Here is a 20329-nt window from a genome sequence, read left to right as displayed (position 1 = left end):
TCAACTCTGCCTCATTCTAGTGATCAAGCAACACTCAGATTCCAGGGGACCAGGATGATGGGAGAGGCAGGGCCACACTGCGGAAGAGCACGTGAGATAGAAGATATGGCTGAGGCCGTGTTTACAAAATGCAGTCTGCTTCCCATCACCTACCCACAGGCTAAAACTTCAGCATACAAACAACGCCACAAGATCCTTTAGGAACCAAGGGGGTAAAAATCAAATAGGTCCCACCCAAAATGAAAATAGCTTTGTTGAGTCCTAATGGGGAAAAAAAATGTAGAGACTTAACACTCAGATTTCAAAGATGTTGGAAAGAAAAATGCCAGGAAGAAATTAGGTGCTGCTTTTCAGCCTCTGAAATACTACCATCTTGGCTTCTTTGAGAAATCTGAAGCTGAGACAGCATACTAATTTTCATTCTTTACATGTGCTTGATGTGCTGCACTCACTTGAGTGGCCTCATTTCATGTTGCCGTTGCCCTTGCACAGATGTGGAAACTGAGGCTCAGCCAGGTCCCTGCTTTCCCATGTTGTTGGCAGAGTTGGGGCTGGCATTGCTCCACTCTGGGCAGGGCCATGATTGTGGGGATCCCTCATACCTCCCCCATCACTTCCTCCTCCCTCAGAAATATTATGCAGGCTCTTTCATGCCTCCCTGCCTCGGGTCACGCTCTTCCTGCTCTTGGAAGCGTCCCTCCAACACATACTTTCTTCTTCTCCTGGCTGGAGCCCAGCCTTCAGGACACAGCCTGGGCCTCCTGACCTCACCCTCTCGCCTGGAGTGGCCCTGAGTGGCTATGTCCTGTTTGTGGCCCTTTCCATATTATAGCGTTACATGCTTCTCCCTCCCTTATTCTATAAACCCTTTGGGGTTTGTATCCCCTGCCATAAATGTGAATTATTATCAAATGTTAACTCATCCTTGAAAAATCTTTTCTGTCACCTCAGCTCTTATATAAGACCTGTAATTTCAGTATTCTAGCAGGATTTGAGTCAATGCCACTCTCAGAATGCAGTTCTTCAAGAAAAATAGATGACCCATAAACCAGCCCTAAAATTTTGCCACGGGCTTGATATATGAATTCAAAAGTAAAAATTATTTTGTGTTAATTAAAAACCTTTTTGCAAATCTTGGGAGGAGGGGAGAGATGGAACTGATCAGCTGTTTGATTTAATCCAGATCTGTTTCCAGCATTAATGTGGGGAAGTCACAATCATAAATAGTTACCAAAAATAATTTTAACTGTCATATGCACTGGGTAGATACATATTTAAAATCAAAGAAAAAATTACACCCTGTTTTAGTCACTCTTTTTGAATCCGCACCCACCTTCCTTGGTGGGAGCTTGTTCAAATGTAGTGTCTGGATCAAGGTCGATGATGAAAATGTCAGGCCCTAGGGTAGGTACCAACCCATAAGGTAGAAAAAATTGTCACTCCAGCCAGTTTGCTCTTCATTCTAAATGCAGCATTTTCTCTAACATTGTGTGTCCATCAGTCTTTCCCCAAGTGAGAGCAAAACTGCCACAGAGAGATAAATTTGAAAACAAAACCTGGGGACTTCCCTGGTGGCGCAGTGGTTAAGAATCCACCTGCCAGTGCAGGGGACACAGGTTCGATCCCTGGTCCAGGAATATCCCACATGCTGCAGAGCAACTAAGTGCCACAACTACTGAGCCTGCGCTCTAGGGCCCATGTGCCACAACTATGGAGCCCACGTGCTGCAACTACTGAAGCCCATACGCCTACAGCCTGTGCGCCACAAAAAGAGAAGCCACCACAATAAGAAGCCCGCGCACCACAACGAAGGGTAGCACCCACTCGCACACAGCAAACGAAGACCCAACCCAGCCAAAATAAAATAAGATAAAATAAAATAAAATCCTTACTGGATTAAACAAACTTCAACAGGTTTAGTTACGTATGTATGTATGTATGTATTATTTTTGGCTGCATGGGGTCTTAGTTGCGGCACGTGGGCTCTTCGTTGCAGCACACGGGCTTCTCTCTAGTTGTGGCGTGCGGGTTTTCTCTCTCTAGTTGAGGTGCACTGGCTCAGTTGCCCTGCAGCATGTTGGATCTTAGTTTCTGACCAGGGATCGTACCTGCGTCCCCTGCATTGGAAGGCTTTACCACTGGACCACTAGGGAAGTCCCACAATAAGTTTATTTTTAATGAGCAGTGAAATATACACAAATGCTTCCCCAACTGTGTGTGATCCTTGTATGCTGACCTTGAGAATGCACCTTCTGTGGTTCTTTCTTATTGTTAGTATCATGCTTCCTAAGCACACATAAAAACAGGGTTCTCTTTTTATTGCAGAGCCCCTCTGAGCATGTTAAAGCCATGGTTTCAGCTAATTAAAACACTGTCTGAGTTTTCAGTGGGGAGGAGGAGGCTGCATTGCCCAAACTTACTTAACCACAAGGTCCCTCTCTTTGCCTTGCCCTCACAAAACTCTTTCCTGAATGATACTCCAGTCCTGTCTGTGACTTTACGGGAGTGGCTTGTATCTCAGACAAACTGGACACAAGCCCAGCACAGCAACTGTGCTCAGTGAATAGAGCTTTGGAGGCAAATGCACTTGGGTTTGAATTCATTTCTCAATTATGCAATTTACTTGCTGAATGATTTGGGGCAATTTTTAAAGTCTCTTTGAGGCTTGGTTTTCTCATTGATAGAAGAGACAGTGATAATGTGAATCTCATAGTTGTGATTATTAATAAGAGAATACGTGTAAAATGCCTTGCATAGCATCCTGGATACAGTTCACTGAGTGACTACAAGGGTACTGTTTAAATTACATATATTGGTAAATTAGACAAAAAAATCACATTGGAAATTAGGTTAAGTGTTTTTATATGAAGCTTTGCTCCTTTTAGCTAAAGTTTTTCTCTCTTTTTTTTTTTTTGAGTTTATTTTTGTGTATGGTGTTAGGGAGTGTTCTAATTTCATTCTTTTACATGTAGCTGTCCAGTTTACCAAGCACCACTTATTGAAGAGACTGTCTTTTCTCCATTGTATATCCTTGCCTCCTTTGTCATAGATTAGTTGACCATAGGTGTGTGGGTTTTTCTCTGGGCATTCTATCCTGTTCCATTGATCTATATTTCTGTTTTTGTGCCAGTACCATACTGTCTTGATTACTGTAGCTTTGTAGTATAATCTGAAGCCAGGGAGTCTGATTCCTCCAGCTCCATTTTTTTCCCTCAAGACTGCTTTGGCTATTCAGGGTATTTTGTGTCTCCATACAAATTTTAAGATTTTTTGTTCTAGCTCTGTAAAAAATGCCATTGGTAATTTAATAGGGATTGCATTTAATCTGTAGATGGTTTTGGGTAGTATAGTCATTTTAACAATATTAATTCTTCCAATCCAAGAACATGGTATATCTCTCCATCTGTGGTATCATCTTTAATTTCTTTCATCAGTGTCTTATAGTTTTCTGCATACAGGTCTTTTGTCTCCCTAGGTAGGTTTATTCCTAGGTATTTTATTCTTTTTGTTGCAGTAGTAAATGGGAGTGTTTCCTTAATTTCTCTTTCAGATTTTTCATCATTAGTGTATAACAATGCAAGAGATTTCTGTGCATTAATTTTGTATCCTGCAACTTTACCAAATTGATTAATTAGCTCTAGTAGTTTTCTGGTAGCATCTTTAGGATTCTCTATGTATAGTATGTCATCTGCAAACAGTGAGAGTTTTACTTCTTCTTTTCCAATTTGTATTCCCTTTATTTCTTTTTCTTCCCTGACTGCCGTGGCTAGGACTTCCAAAACTATGTTGAATAATAGTTGTGAGAGTGGACATCCTTGTCTTGTTCCTGATCATAGAGGAAATGCTTTCAGTTTTTCACCATTGAGAATGATGTTTGCTGTGGGTTTGTCATATATGGCCTTTATTATGTTGAAGTAGGTTCCCTCTATGCCCACTTTCTGGAGAGTTTTTATCATAAATGGGTGTTGAATTTTGTCAAAAGCTTTTACTGCATCTATTGAGATGATCATATGGTTTTTATTCTTCAATCTGTTAATATGGTGTATCACATTGACTGATTTGCATATATTGAAGAATCCTTTCATCCCTGGGATAAATCCCACTTGATCATGGTGTATGATCCTTTTAATGTGTTGTTGAATTCTGTTTGTTAGTATTTTGTTGAGGTTTTTTGCATCTATATTCATCAGTGATAATGGTCTGTAGTTTTCTTTTTTTTGTAATATCTTTGTCTGGTTTTGTTATCAGGGTGATGGTGGCCTCATAGAATGAGTTTGGAAGTTTTCCTTCCTCTGCAATTTTTTGGAAGAGTTTGAGAAGGCTGGGTATTAGCTCTTCTCTAAATGTTTGATAGAATTCACCTGTGAAGCCATCTGGTCCTGGACTTCTGTTTGTTGGAAGATTTTTAATCACAGTTTCAATTTCATTACTTTTGATTGGTCTGTTCATATTTTCTATTTCTTCCTGGTTCAGTCTTGGAAGGTTATACCTTTCTAAGAATGTGTCCATTTCTTCCAGGTTGTCCATTTTATTGCATTGAGTTGCTTGTAGTAGTCTCTTAGGATGCTTTGTATTTCTGCAGTCTGTTGTAACTTCTCCTTTTTCATTTCTAATTTTAATGATTTGAGTCCTCTCCCTCTTTTTCTTGATTTGTCTAGCTAATGGTTTATCAATTTTGTTTATCTCCTCAGAGAACCAGCTTTTGGTTTTATTGATCTTTACTATTGTTTTCTTTGTTTCTATTTCATTTATTTTTTCTCTGATCTTTATGATTTCTTTCCTTCAGCTAACCTTGGGTTTTGTTTGTTCTTCTTTCTCTAGTTCCTTTAGGTGTAATGTTAGATTGTTTATTTGAGATGTTTGTTGTTTCTTGAGGTAGGATTGTATTGCTATCAACTTCCCTCTTAGAACTGCTTTTGCTGCATCCCATAGGTTTTGGATCTTCGTGTTTTCATTGTCATTTGTCTCTAGGTATTTTTTGATTTCCTCTTTGATTTCTTGGTTATTTAGTAACATATTGTTTAGCCTCCATGTGTTTGTGTTTTTTACGGTTTTTTTCCCTGTAATTGATACCTAATCTCATAGCATTGTGGTCAGAAAAGATTCTTGATAATGATTTCAATTTTCTTAAATTTACTGAGGCTTGATTTGTGACCTAAGATGTGATCTATCCTGGAGAATGTTCTGTGTGCACTTGAGAAGAAAGTGTAATCTGCTGTTTTTGGATGGAACGTCCTACAAATATCAATTAAATCTATCTGCTTTATTGTGTCATTTAAAGCTTGTGTTTCCTTATTAATTTTCTGTTTGGATGATCTGTCCATTGGTGTTAAGAGAGGTGTTAAAGTCCCCCAGTATTATTGTGTTACTGTCGATTTCCTCTTTTATAGCTGTAAGCAGTTGCCTAATGTATTGAGGTGCTCCTATGTTGGGTGCATAATATTTATAATTGTTATATCTTCTTCTTGGGTTGATCACCTGATCATTAATTATGGAGTGTCCTTCCTTGTCTCTTGTAACATTCTGTACTTTAAAGTGTATTTTATCTGATATGAGTATTGCTACTCCAGCTTTCTTTTGATTTCCAATTGCATGGAATATCTTTTTCCATCCCCTCACTTTCAATCTGTATGTGTCCCCAGGTCTGAAGTGGGTCTCTTGTAGACAGCATATATATGGGTCTTATTTTTGTATCCATTCAGCAAGCCTGTGTCTTTTGGTTGGAGCATTTAATCCATTCACGTTTAAGGTACTTATTGATATGTATGTTCTATTACCATTTTCTTAATTGTTTGGGGTTTGCTTTTGCAGGTCCTTTTCTTCTTTTGTGTTTCCCCCTTAGAGAAGTTCCTTTAGCATTTGTTGTAGAGCTGGTTTGGTGGTGCTGAATTCTCTTAGTTTTTGCTTGTCTGTAAAGCTTTTGATTTCTCCGTTGAATCTGAATGAGATCCTTGCTGGGTGGAGTAATCTTGGTTGTAGGTTCTTCCCTTTCATCACTTTAAGTATATTATGCCAGTCCCTTCTGGGTTGTAGAGTGTCTGCTGAGAAATCAGCTGCTAACCTTATGGGAGTTCCCTTGTATGTTTTTTGTCATTCTTCCCTTGCTTCTTTCAATAATTTTTCTTTCTTTTCTTTTTTTTCCTTTTAAGATGTTGGGGGTAGGAGTTTAGTCATTTATTTATTTATTTTTGCTGTGTTGGGTCTTCGTTTCTGTGCGAGGGCTTTCTCTAGTTGTAGCAAGCGGGGGCCACTCTTCGTTGTGGTGCGCAGGCCTCTCAGTATCGCGGCCTCTCTTGTTGCAGAGCACAGGCTCCAGACGCACAGGCTCAGTAGTTGTGGCTCACGGGCCTAGTTGCTCCGCGGCATGTGGGATCTTCCCAGACCAGGGCTCAAACCCGTGTCCCCTGCATTAGCAGGCAGATTCTCAACCACTGCACCACCAGGGAAGCCCAATAATTTTTCTTTGTCTTTAATTTTTTGCCAATTTGATTACTATGTGTCTCCGTGTGTTTCTCCTTGGGTTTATCTTGCCTGGGACTCTCTGCGCTTCCTGGACTTGGGTGGATATTTCCTTTCCCATGTTAGGGAAGTTTTTGAGTATAATCTCTTGAAATATTTTCTTGGGTCCCTTTTCTCTCTCTTCTCCTTCTGGGACTCCTATAATGCAAACGTTGTTGCATTTAATGTTGTCCCAGAGGTCTCTTAGGCTGTCTTCATTTCTTTTCATTCTTTTCTCTTTATTCTGTTCTGCAGCAGTGAATTCCACCATTCTGTCTTCCAGGTCACTTATCCGTTCTTCTGCCTCAGTTATTCTGCTATTGATTCCTTCTAGTGTATTTTTCATTTCAGTTATTGTATTGTTCATCTCTGTTTGTTTGTTCTTTAATTTTTCTAGATTTTTGTTAAACGTTTCTTGCATCTTCTCGATCTTTGCCTCCATTCTTTTTCCGAGGTCCTGGATCATCTTCACTATCATTATTCTGAATTCTTTTTCTGGAAGATTGCCTATCTCCATTTCATTTAGTTGTTTTTCTGGGGTTTTATCTTGTTCCTACATCTGGTACATAGCCCTCTGCCTTTTCACCTTGTCTGTCTTTCTGTGAACGTGGTTTTTGTTCCACAGGATGCAGGATTGTCGTTTTTCTTGCTTCTGCTGTCTGCCCTCTAAGTTTTTCTCTTTTTAATAAAATTTGTGATTGTGTATAAAACACATTTTTTTAAGTAGGTAATTCTTTAATGCAAGGGTGGGTCTCCTTGTTTTTATACTCATCTGACCAGTAGAGCTTAATAAATGTTTATTACATTGAAGTAAAAGTTTTCATTTTAAAATGAGTGTGGCTGTCTGTACCTAGTGCAGCAAACTGTCAGTTATTAAATGACGGAATGTTAGTCGAGTTTTTTAAAATGACACACAGTTAATTCTCATTGTGGTATGTTCTATAAATTCATCACAAACACTGAATTAATGGATACTGAACCATTGGTTCTGGAGGACATACAGGGTTAGGTACCGGTGAGCCTCTGGTCACATTTTCATCAACAGATCAATGCATAACCTTGTTTGATGTGTGTTTCTTTTTAAAGGTACCTTATTTAATATATATCGTTGATTCACTAACAGTGAACTCACAGCCAGCACTGCTTATCTAGCACACGTTTTCTCTGTAAGGTGCACCATAGCGTCCATGCTTCTGGACAGCACTTCAAAGCCATGTTTAGGGACCATTAAATAGTGAAACCACAAACAAAAAACACAAAATTCAATTTAAAAAAAACCCCAAAACAAAACAAAAAACCATGGCACTAAACAGACTGTAAAGTGGACACTGTTTACAGTGTGAGAGCTGAAAAAGGAAGGCAGAGTGTGGCCTTGCCCGAGCTCAGCTGGGAGCATGCACGTCTGGCTATTCAAATCCACAAATGACCACAAAAGTACTGCGAGTATTGATTTTTTCGTTTAAAAATAAATTTTAGGGAGTAAGTGAATTCACAAATATGGATCCCACAAAAAATGAGGATAGCCTGTACTCTGTTTTGTCAAGTTTAAATGATAATATACAGTGAGTTTTTGCTTTCTAGTGAGGAAGGTACATTCCCCATCCACGGAACCGTCACCACAGCCTGTGTGGGCATCATTCACTGAGGAGCCTCGTGTGTTTGTCACGGGAGGGGGGCTGGAGCGACAAGCAGTCCCCCAAGTGGGCAGCAGTGGTGGCCTGGCTTCTCTGTGTGTGCTTACTCTCCTCCTGCCCAGAGCTCACCCTGGAAGCTGGAGCAGGATGTTGCTCTGGGAGCCCACAATTTAAAAGCCCTTGCCACAAAAATCCCAAGCAAATTGTCTTTCAATTGAGGGGGGGGGATGTTGGAGAAGAGGACTTTCTCCCAGTGTGGCCAAATGCAGGGTGGAATGTGGGCGCGAGGGAGACGGGGGCCAGGTGCCCAGGCAGGGAAGGATGGCAGCAGCAGTTAACCAACGGCCCAACAGGAATTAGGCCTCGCAAAGCAAATCACTGTGTTAGAGAAGAATGTCTTCTCTGAGGAGTCTGTCCTCAGCCTGCTGGTCGCCTGAGGAGGTGGCCCTGTGGAAATGCCCGACGAGCATCACTGAGTCACACCAAGCCCCTCCCTGTGGGCCTTGCATGTGGTTCAGCTGGGACTCCATCCTCGTCCCAGGCACTGAGTGCAGCCAGCTTCAGGGACCAGGAGTCCTGAGCAGCTCCTCTCCCTCGGGGTGGGGCAGTGAGACGAAGGGGGACAGGACGCTGTGTTGGAAGGCTGGAGCCAGCCTCCAGATTTAGCAGCAGTTTTACATACTTTAACAGAGTATCGCCCTGCTGTGTGTGTGTTTTGTGTTGCTTTTCCATTTAGGGGTCTCTTCCCCCAGGCAGTCCTGAGAGATGACATTTTGGGGGTAAATACTGCAGCGCTTTGAGATTTGAGCAACCGTGAGCTAATGACAATAACTCCAGTTTGGGGGACTTCCCTGATGGCGCAGTGGTTAAGAATCTGCCTGCCAATGCAGGGGCACGGGTTCGAGTCCTGGTCCTGGAAGATCCCACAGGCCACGGAGCAACTAAGCCTGTGTGCCACAACTAAGCCTGTGAGCCTGCACTCTAGAGCCCGTGAGCCACAACTACTGAGCCTGTGTGCCACAACTACTGAAGCCCACATGCCTAGAGCCCGTGCTCCACAGCAAGAGAAGCCACCACAGTGAGAAGCACGTGCACTGCAAAGAAGAGTAGCCCCCGCTCGCCGCAACTAGAGAAAGCCTGCGTGCAGCAACGAAGACCCAACGCAGCCAAAAAATAAATTAAAAAAAACACAAAAAATCCTCCAGTTTTGGAAGAAAATGGCTCACAGTTACTGAAGATTTACTATTGCCAGGAACTGTTCTAACCACTTGACCCATCTTAGCTCATTTATCCCTGCTCCCTCCATCCCAACAACCCTCCCAGGTAGGCACTCTATTGTACCCACTTTACAGGTAAGGAAAGTGAGGCAGAGTGGTTAAGTAGGTTAAGTAAGCCCACAGGTACGCAGCTACTAGGCATTCAAATACAGGCATTGTGAGCCCCTCGCGGCTCCACGGCTCTATGGAATTACAGTGAGGCAGCTTCAGTTTAGCACCTCTGGTTTTTAGGGTTATAGATTCGGAATTCAAGAGCAGGACATCAGCATTGTGCATGGGCTCCTGGCGGGGCTCTGCACCAAGGGCCTCGGGGATGGAAGATGCACCCGACAGCCCTCGGTCCTGAAGGGATTACGGTCTGGGGAGGGGTGGAAATGGGCAAGAAACAGGAAACAGCAGGTACCACAGAGGGGTATGAGGTTCCCTGTGGACTCAGGGGTGGAGCACTGGTTGGAGCAAGGGAGTGGGGAGGCAGATTGTTCAAGAATTGGCAATAAATAAGGAAAAGTGTCTTTAAAGAGACAGCATTGAGATAAGTCTAAAAGGTGTTTTCCAAAATTGTTCTACACCCTCGTCTGACCCTCTGCAGCCAGGGTTATCCAGAACACTAACATGCTGCCGTGGGCCACTAGAATCACATCCTCTCCTGCGCGGGGGCCTTTCCCACCTGCTGGCCCCTCCTCTCCCACCAGCACCCCTCATGTGGGGACCCTGAAGTGTGAGTGGGGGATCAATGATTTGGTGAGGGGATGGGTTCCAGATGTTTTCGCTGCAAACCTGGGCAACATGGTCAGCTTAGATCTGTGCACACACTACTGGCCTCGACACATAGGATGTTCAGAACCATGCCTGAACCCAGCCCTTAGGGTTGGGAGGCCTGATGCTCTCACTTCCCATAATTAAAAGCATCAAAGGTCAACGTGAAGGGTTTTCCTGGTGGCACAGTGGTTAAGAATCCTCCTGCCAGTGCAGGGGACACGGCTTCGAGCCCTGGTCCGGGAAGATCCCATATGCCGCGGAGCAACTAAGCCCGTGGGCCATAACTACTGAGCCTGTGCTCTAGAGCCCGCGAGCCACAACTTCTGAGCCCGGGTGCCTAGAGCCCGCGCTCCGCAACAGGAGAAGCCACTGCAATGAGAAGCCCGCACACCTCAATGAAGAGTAGCCCCCGCTCGCCGCAACTAGAGAAAGCTTGTGCGCAGCAAGGAAGACCCAACGCAGCCATAAATAAATAATTTTTTTTTTAAAGTTTAGCTTAAAAAAAAAAAGAATGTCCAAAACTTTAAAAAAAAAAGGTCAGCATGGAACATTTGGCAGTGAAAACACATTCGGAATAGTCTTTGAGTTTAGGCTTGCATTCAGCAGGCTTTTGGCTCTTTGCTTTTGTTTTTTAAAGCAGTGATTCAAACCACTGAGTTTGCCTTGAGTCTGCCTTTACAGCCCCCGAGACAAGTGTCTGTGACTGCAAGATATGTGCAAGGCCCAGCTCCTGGAAGCATGGGTTGCTATGGGTTGGGGGTCCTGGGATGGCCCGGGGCCCCTTGAGAGCACTCAGTGGGGACATGGTACTGTCTTTGAGAGGAGAGCGGATACACGCACCACTTCACTGGCCTCTGTAAAGCAATAACTAACTTTGTTTTGTATTCAGGCTGTTTTTCCTCTTTCCTCCATAAGCCCCATCTCTGCTGCTCACCTCCCACCCCACCCCCCCACCAGAGAGAAAGCCCAGTTCTTCACTCCCCAAAGAAATCAGGAAATGGTTGTAATAAAGTCATAACAGATCCCATGACTCTTTAAGGCTGTGAGTTTACAGGCAATAGGTGCTAGGGTTCCGATGTGATTTATTCTTCAGCTTCTCGGCTATCCTGCTGCAGGGGGAAAGATGGTGTTAATAAGCTGTCATGCAAAAAAATTGACGCTGCTGTAAAAATAATCCTTCATTATGTATTTTTTCTTCACTGGCCTCCCGCTGCCAAAGTAAATGAGTAACGTTTTAAAGTATCGATTCTTTAACATCAAAATATTAACCTTAATTTGATTTTTCTACCTCCCTTTTGTCTTCATGTGAGGAGAATAAAGCTAGCTAGAAATAACTGTGATAATTCTCCACATAGCAGTTCCCTAGAAGGTGCCAAGAAATATACAGATCCTGTGATGGGTGGATGGGCCCTGGGCACTAGGGTGTTAGGGAGGAAGTGAAGGTGCCGCCATTGACACAGGAAGCATCCTTCCATTGCTTTCAGGGTAGCCTACTTGCTTCTCAAGATTTCAGCTGCTTACATAGTCACTTTACTATATTTTGTCAAGCTCTGTTTTTATATTCTTTTATATGTGGATAGGAGACTCTGGTTGCTTGCTGTCGAATTTAGGATGCTTTCCTCTGCAAGAAATAAAAAACCCAAATCAAACTGGTTTTAGTGGTAAAGGGAATTTTATTGGCTTACGTTGCTGAAAAATCTGAAGGCAGATAACTTCAGGCTCAGGTTGATCCAGCCATTCCACAGTGTTACTGCAGTGTTACTGGTTTCTTTCCTTTTACCAGCTTTGCCTCTACTTTAGATCAAGAGTGGTCATAAGATGACTGGCAGCAGTTTTGGGGGGTCAAAGTGTCTCAGAAAAAATCTTTGTCTCACATTCTCCAAAAGGTCTCATTTAGGTCACGTGACTTATCAGTCCCTGAAGTGTGAACAAAATATACACAGGCAGACTCAGAGACATCACAGGTTCAGTTCCAGACCATGGGCAATGCAGCAAATACTACAATAAAGTGAGTCACAGACATTTTTTGGTTTCCCAATGCATATAAAAGGTATGTTTATACTATACCGTAGTCCGTTAGGTGTGCAATAGCATTTTATCTGAAACAAAACAATGTAGATACCTTAGTTAAAAAATAATTTATGGCCAAAAAATGCTAACAATCATCTGAGTCTTCAGCGAGTTGTAATCTTTTTTCAGGGATAACATCAAAGGTCACTGATCACAGATAACTATAACAAATATAACAATAATCAAAAAGTTTGAAATATTGCAAGGATTACCAAAATGTGACACAGACACAAAGTGAGCAAATGCTGTTGGAAAAATGGAGCCAACAGACTTACTCAATACTGGGTTGCCAGAAACCTTCAAATTGTAAAAATATCTGTGAAGCACGATAAAATGAGGTATACCTGTATTGTTTGTTGTTGTTTTGAGTGTTTCAATTGACAAATATTGGTGCTAGAAATATGTCATTGAAGGCAGGGCCCTATATATTTTTCTGTTGGTCCCGATCCCTTGCTTTCCTAGACATACAGGATAAGAACAAGGAAATGAGGTCAGACAGGAGGGAGCTCCTTCCTGTGGCCCCTGAATCTGAAATGAGGGAGATGGAGGAGAGCAGAGAAACGGGGGCATATTACCAATTAATAACATTTAATTCAAGAAAATAAATTTTTGTTCTTTGCAACAATGTTCATAAAGAGACAGGCTTAATGGAACTGAAATATAGAAGAGATTTCTCTGGTGAATTTGTTAATTTCCCACAATTTGGACTTTCCTATTTGTAATCCTGTTGTCCTCCCCCCGCTGCCCCCCCCCCCACACCACCACCGGCATGGGGCCACATCCTTGCCCAAACCTGGGTTTTAGTGAACAATAAAGGATGTATAAATGACCTGGGACCTCTTCTGCCTTCTCTCTTCAGTGGGCAGTTTGCAGTTGTGAAGAAATGCCGTGAGAAAAGCACCGGTCTACAGTATGCCGCCAAATTCATCAAGAAGAGGAGGACCAAATCCAGCCGGCGGGGCGTGAGCCGTGAGGATATCGAGAGGGAGGTCAGCATCCTGAAGGAGATCCAGCACCCCAACGTCATCACCCTGCACGAGGTTTATGAGAACAAGACGGACGTCATCCTGATCCTGGAACTGTGAGTGCTGTGGCTGGGTGGGGAGGAGGGTGGGCTGCAGGCTTCCCGGCAGCTGGACAGCGCAGTGACCAGCCCCGGAGCCTCGTCAGGGATTGACTTGGCTTTGCCAAGTTCAAGAACTGCAGTGGGTGGTGCGCTGTGAGGCCGGCTGCAGTTATCTGGAGTAATTCTGCAGCAGCTTCCGTTGATGTGGTCCCACTTGATCTGCAGGCGCATCCCCAATCTTGGGGTTCTTCCTCGTTTGTCTTGAGGTCGTCTGCGTTTTGAGTTTCATGTTAAGTTTTAGGCTTACGTTCTTCCCTCCTGTCATGCTGTTCCTCTGCCTCCCCTCTGTTTTCCTACTTCTCTTTTTCTCTTTCTTTCTCTATTCTCTTCCCTCTGTCTTACCACACCCCATTTTTAACTGTTGGAACTGTCAACACTCATATGAAAGGGTAAAAGTGAACCAGAATCACTCAGGGTGAGTGATTGTTTTTAAAGCGTTTTGCTGATTTTCTCAGGCACACCCTGCCCATCGGATGTTATTGTGGGAAACTGTAGCGTGATGTTCTGTGACACGTCCCCCTGTCCCTGGCCCTCTGCCTGAGGGCCCCACTCCTGGTCATGAGTCCAGCAACATGGGCTGTCTGGAGAGGAGAGGAGAGGAAGTCATCAAGAACACGCCACTGGGAGTGTCTCTGGGCTGTTCGGATGGAGGACACACATTAGTACCCTGAGGGCAGAGGGAGGGATGGATGGAGCAATCCTGGGTGGTTCTTAGTAACCACCCATTTCCTGGAGCCTCGAATTAAGATGTGTCCTTCTGCCAGCCCAGCAGCTCCCCCTAATGTGCAGATCTCTTAGGGCTAAGAGGTGATTTTTGAGACCAGGGGAGATGGAAGTGAAGGGAGGTATACAGAGGAAGCCCAGCCTTGGGGGCACTGCACTATGCGGACCTGCGCTTTGCTGTCACAAGGGCCTGGGGTGCCCACTGCCTCTTGCCTCACCATTGGGTTCTGGGCACATACCTTTATGTGTCTGAGCAACAACCTTCTTAACTATAAATTGGGGTCAATAATACCTACCTCAAAAGGGTTTTGAGGAGATAAATGAGATGAGAACGTAAACATGTCTGGCTCATGGATGTGTTTAATACATGTTTCTGGGAAGTTCTCAACCTCTGCACTAGTGACATATTGGGCTGCATAATCCTTTGTTCAGGGGGCCATCCTGTGTGTTGTAGGATGTTTAGCAACATCTCTGGCTTCTACCCACCAGATAGCATCCTCTTCCCTAGCTGTCACAGCTAAAAATGCCTCCAGACACTTCCACATATCCCATGGGGGGCAGATTCTTTTCTCCCCCTACCCGCCTCCCCATCCCCCCACCCCCTCCTTGAGAACCACTGCTTTAAAGGAAGAGCAGGGTTTTAAGGGCACGGAGGATTAAGGGGGCCTGCTCAGGGTTCAGCAGAGAAAAGACAGGAATCAGAGTGTAATCCTTTCTATGGCTTTATATGGTGACTTGGAAACCAGACAGAACCAAGATCAAAATCCAGGGCAAATCCTTTACCATCTATCTCTAAGCCTAAATTTCCTCCCTTAAGGCTGTTGTCAGAGACCATGAATGCAAAGTTCCTGGGAAAGAAATTATGTAGATCACAACTGTTTTGCGTTTTCAGAGAATTACCAGGTCACGCGTAGTAAGTCAAGAATATAATTTGCTCCCTTTGTATATCAGAATGTACAAATGATGCCGGGGAGTTACTGCCACCTGCGTGTGTATATTCTGGATTCAGCTTCTGTTGACTGACTCCCAGTTCGTAGGTATTTTCCACTAGGTGCATTTATCCTGTGCATAGAATGGATAACATACAGATTTTTTTTACCACTTGATTTAAATTTTTTTAAATTATTATACAGTAAATTTGATGTTGGGGGAGGGTTGTGTAATTCTATGAAAGTTGACACATGTATAGATTTGTGTAACCACCACCCAAATCAGGATTCAGAATAGTCCCGTTGCCCCCAAAACTCCCTTGTACTCTCCCCTTCTAGTCACACCCACCTTCTTCCCTCTACTCTCTGGCAATCACTGAGCCATTCTCTATTACTGTAGTTTTGTCTTTTCAAAAATTATATAAGTAGGATTATAAAGTATTCAATCTTTTGAGACCGACTTCTTTCACTCAACATAATGCTTTTGAGATTTGTGCATGAGTCATTTGCTCCTTTTTATTGCTGAATAGTATTCCCTTGTGTGGTGTTTGTTTATCTACTCACCCATTGAAGGACATTTGGGTTGTTTCTAATATTTGGTGATCGTGCATACAGCTACCATAAACAGTCATGTGTGTGAACATAAGTTTTCATTTCTTTGGGGTAAATAACACTGAGTGGGTTTGCTGGGCCATGTGGTAAGTGTACATCTAACTCTACGAGCAGTTGCCAAACTGTGTTCTAAAGTGGCCTCACCACTTTACAGCCCTTCCAGCAATGAATGAACGTTCCAGTTGCTCCATCAACCCTTTGTATTGTCAATATTTGTCTCTAATTGTAGCCATGCTGTTAGGTGGATAGTGGCGTACAGCTTTACACAGTTCATTATGTGGAGACCTTGAATAAAAGTTGAGGGGCTTCCCTGGTGGCGCAGCGGTTGAGAGTCCGCCTGCCAATGCAGGGGACGCGGGTTCGTGCCCCGGTCCGGGAAGATCCCACATGCTGCGGAGCGGCTGGGCCCGTGAGCCATGGCCGCTGAGCCTGCGCGTCCGGAGCCTGTGCTCCGCAACGGGAGAGGCCACAACAGTGAGAGGCCCGTGTACCGCAAAAAAAGAAAAAAAAAAAAGTTGAGTGAGCTCACAAAGAGCAGCTCTTAGGTGGAAGAAGCAGGAGGAATCTTAGAAGATGGCCCCTCCCCCACAGGGTCACATGCATGTTTGTCTTCCCTGGGTATTTGCTCCTTACAGATTCCAGCATTCCCTATGAGCTGATTGTCCTAGCCTTTTCACCCACCGGGCGTGTGGGGAGTAGTGATGGTTACTTTTATGTGTCAATTGACTGTGCCACAGGGTGTCCCAACATTTGGTTAAACATTATTCTGGGTTGTGTCTTGAGGGTGTTTCTGGATGAGGTTAACATTTGAATCGTAGACTTCGTAAAGCAGATTGCCCTCCCCAATGGGGGTGGGCCTCATCTAATCAGTTGAGGTTCCACATGGAACATAAAAGCTCACCTTACCCTGAATAAAAAGGAATTCCTCCTACCTGACGGCCTTCAAGCAGGGACATTGGCTTTTTCCTGTCTTCAGACTGAAACTGATACATTGGCCCCACTGGGTCACCAGCTGGGTTCAGTAGACTCCCCTTGCAGGTCTTGGGACTTGTCAGCCTCCATGATTGCATGCGCCAGTTTCTTAAAATAAATCTCTTTCTCTCTTTATATCTGTACATCCTTTTGGTTCTGTTTCTCTGGAGAACCCTGACTCATACAGTGGTACCAAAGGCTAAGGAGGGAAAGTGCTCCCTTGTTTTCACATCACAAGTCTGTCCCATTTTATATCTATATTTACTTTGCCATGAAGAGGTGTTTTCATTTTTAATAGACTATTCAAAATATTAGGTCTGCCCAGGAGAAAGAGTCATCTTTGCCTTTGAGAAAATTATTGTTGTTGTAAATTCTAACAGCTTTAAAGGAAGATTTAGTCATCAGTGACATATTCCATCTCTTCTTTCCTTTCTTAAGAATGCTGGGATACAGTGGTGGTTAAGGAGAGAATAAAATGTAAGAGTTTGTCAGAAAATAGCCCTATGACCTAATAGTGGCCCCTTGTCTGTATCCTCTGGTTGAGAAATCTTTAAGTGGATATATTTTTTTGATTTTTTTGCTTTGGGATGAACTCCATGGCAATAGAGCTTCCTTCAGGCTTACTAATGAAGCTTGCTCCCTTATTGAAACTTCCCTCATTGAAGCCTGTTTCCACGTACATGTGTGAGTTCTCACTCCCACATCTGTCCCTGTCCTTACCACTGAGACAGAGACCCCAAACTGCCACTCCATGCACTATTTCATGAGCTGCCCCTAATGATCTGGGCGAGATACAGAAATGATATCTTTTCCGTTCTTTGTACAGAAGCTACTTGGTGTCTGTGTTAAAGGCACAGTTGTCAAATCCTACTCCAGGATTTGACTTAAAATTTCTGTAAGCCCTGAAAGTAGTTTTTAAGAATACTATTTCCCCCACATGCTTCTCTGGAAAAGAATCTTTCCACACCTTATCTGATATTGCAGCTCAGCAGAGCGTATACACCAAGGAAACAAACCTGATGTCTCAAAATCACAATTCCATGTCCTCCACATCCCATTGTTCCATAATGAAGTCATACAAAAATCTCTTTGTTCTGTTACAGCTCACCCGTGCATTGTCACATGGGCAAGCCACTACAAAACTTTGATCTTCAGTGCATGAGTCATTTCATAGCTTGCCCTGTTACCTGGTGAAAAGTGAAGCCAAACAGAGTCAGTGCTAATCAGAGACACTGGCTTCTAGAATTCTGTTCCTAAACTTGCTGCTCAGAAACAGCTAAGTATTTCAAGCTGTGGATAATTTAGGTTCCCTCTGCCCAGACATGGGTCAAACCCAAATGCCTTTAAGGGCTGGACAGGTGATGTAAGTGAGTGAGGTTGGTCTACACAAAGCCTCAGAATCAGGGAGGCATCAGGGAATGGTGGGGACTGTGGCTAACTGAACCCTCAGCCACTCTTCAGTTGATTGTTGCCATGTGGGATTTTGGATCCAGTGTTGCCAGATCCTGCAGTCTTTTTCAAGAAAGGTCTGGTATCTAGGTTTTTAATTTTGGCAGTTCATAGTATTCATGAGCAGACAAAATAAAACCTTCCTGAAGGTCACATGTGGCCTTCACAGAACTCCAGATTCTAGCCTGTTTTATGTAAGCAGTAAGTATTAGCAGCATGTGATAAATACAGTCAGAGACAGCCCCAAAAGGCTAGCAATTCTGTTGGAAAGGCAAGATACACACTTAGCATTACAAAATGATTTTTTAAATGTCCAGTATGGTTTAACAGTGGTTCTCAAACTTCAGTGTGCTTCAGAATCTTGGCTGCACTTCCAGAGTTTCTGAGGCAGTATGTCTAGGGTAAGGCCCAAGAATTTACATTTTAAACAAATTCCCAGGTGATGCTGATGCTCCTGGTCTAGGGTTCACCTTTTGAGAAGCTGTAGTAGGTTGAATTGTGTCTCCCCCAAGATGATAGGTTGAAGTCCCAACTCCCTTTATCACAAAGTGTCCCCTTATTTGGCAATAGGGTCGTTGCAGATGTCATTAGTTAAGATGAGGTCATACTGGAGTATAGCGGGCTCCTTATCCCACGTGACCTTATAAGAAGAAGGCCATGTGGAGACAGAGACCTGGGGAGAAAGCCATGTGGAGATGGAGGATTGAAGTGATGCAATAGTAGCATCTACAGGCTACTAGGAGAGAGGCCTGGAACAGATTCCCATTGGAGCCCTCAGAAGGAACCACTGCCCACACCTTGCTTTCAGACTTCTGGCCTCCAGAGCTGTGAGACAATGAATTTCTGTTGTTTTTAGCCACCCATTGTGTGGTACTTTGTTACAGGAGCCTTAGCAAACTAATAGAGAAGCACTAGAATAGAAAACTACCCGTTGCTGGACTGCGAGCCCACTCATGTGTTAACCAAAAACTCTGTGAGCCAGTTAACAACAAAATAAAACACCTAATCATGGTAGTTCTTCCATCAGGCAACCAAGAAACAGTGGGATGCGTGACTCTTCCTCCCTGCAGGAGGCTTGCACAGAGGAGGGCTGGAGTGGGGTAGGTGATTCTGGGTCTACCTTAAGTCAGGAATGGACATCACCCTGTCATGGCCTGCTTCAGGAGGGTCACCTGAGCTTTGGATGACCTGTCTGAAAGGTTACCCTGTTAAGATTTATAAAGTAAACATCCTAGAATTGCCATGTAAACTTGGCATAGTGGATTGTTCCAAAGAAATCAAGCCAGTTTGGATCTCCAACCTTAAATTTCCCCTTTATTTGTTCTGCTTGGAATTTAAAGCAGGTCTTTAAGTTAGAGTAGTCTCTCCTCCCTCTCTCTCTCTCTCTCTCTCTCTCTTTCTCTTTCTCGTAGGAAATTCAGTTTAATTAGTGCAGTATGCAGTGGTTGTAGCCAGGTGCAGGACATGGAATTAATGTACTCTATTTTTATTTATTTAATAAAGTAAATTTTATTACTTTTTTACTGTGGTAGAAAACACATAACATAAAATTGACCATCTTAACCATTTTTAAGTATACAGTTCAGTAGCATAACGTATTCACCTGTGCAACATATCTCCAGAACTTGTTCATCTTGCAAAATGGAAACTCTATACCAATGGAAGAACAACTCTCCTTTTCAGCTCTCTTTCCGACTTTGTCTAAGTTAATAATTTCTGGAATTCAGTTTGTTCATTGCAAACAACTGCCTAGTTGTATTCAGATATCTGTGTAATACTAGATCACTTTATGCGGGATCATTGTTAAGTTGGCTCACTCTCTCGTAGCCAAACGGAGATGCAGACTTATAAGAATATAAATATGATTGTTTCATTGTACATCAGCACAGTGGATGTATGTGGCTAGGTTCATGCTTCACTGACAGCAAATCCAGAATTGCAAGGGCCTTTCAAGAAGCAAATGCAGTGATTAAAGTGATGGTTTCAGGGTACCTTAAAAGTGGCAAAGTTGTACTAAGCTGAACACAGTTATAGGGACATAAGTGATGCTGGTAAATGAGGCGTATCTGACGCCAGGGGCCTTTCAGTCTCCCACCTCCATTCTCTGCTGCTCTCCTGGTCCTCACAAGACACAAAAACACATTAAGATTGCTAAAATGCTTTCCTTCCTTCCTTCCTTCCTTCCTTTCTTTCTTTCTCCCTCTCTCTCTCTTTCTTTCTTTCTTTCTTTCCTTTTCTTTCTTTCTTTCTTTCTTTCCTTCTTTCTTTCTTTCTTTCTTT

At 43.3% G+C, this 20329-nt stretch overlaps 1 protein-coding gene across 6 annotated transcripts in view; it reads left to right on the top strand.

Moving 5' to 3' along the window:
- The window catches only part of DAPK1 (death associated protein kinase 1), a 210253-nt gene that overhangs the window by 92402 nt on the left and 97522 nt on the right, over positions 1-20329 (top strand). For all 6 annotated transcript variants that reach the window (XM_027094174.1, XM_027094175.1, XM_027094170.1 and 3 more), the window contains exon 3: positions 13098-13319. In XM_027094174.1, the coding sequence (XP_026949975.1) occupies positions 13098-13319 (222 nt within the window). The remainder of the gene's footprint in view (positions 1-13097; positions 13320-20329) is intronic.

The sequence above is a fragment of the Aethalodelphis obliquidens genome, unplaced genomic scaffold, assembly GCF_003676395.1.
Source record: "Aethalodelphis obliquidens isolate GAN/ISIS:26980383/991018 unplaced genomic scaffold, ASM367639v1 scaffold88, whole genome shotgun sequence".
Taxonomy (NCBI): domain Eukaryota; kingdom Metazoa; phylum Chordata; class Mammalia; order Artiodactyla; family Delphinidae; genus Aethalodelphis; species Aethalodelphis obliquidens.
This window is presented reverse-complemented; position numbering and strand designations above follow the sequence as displayed.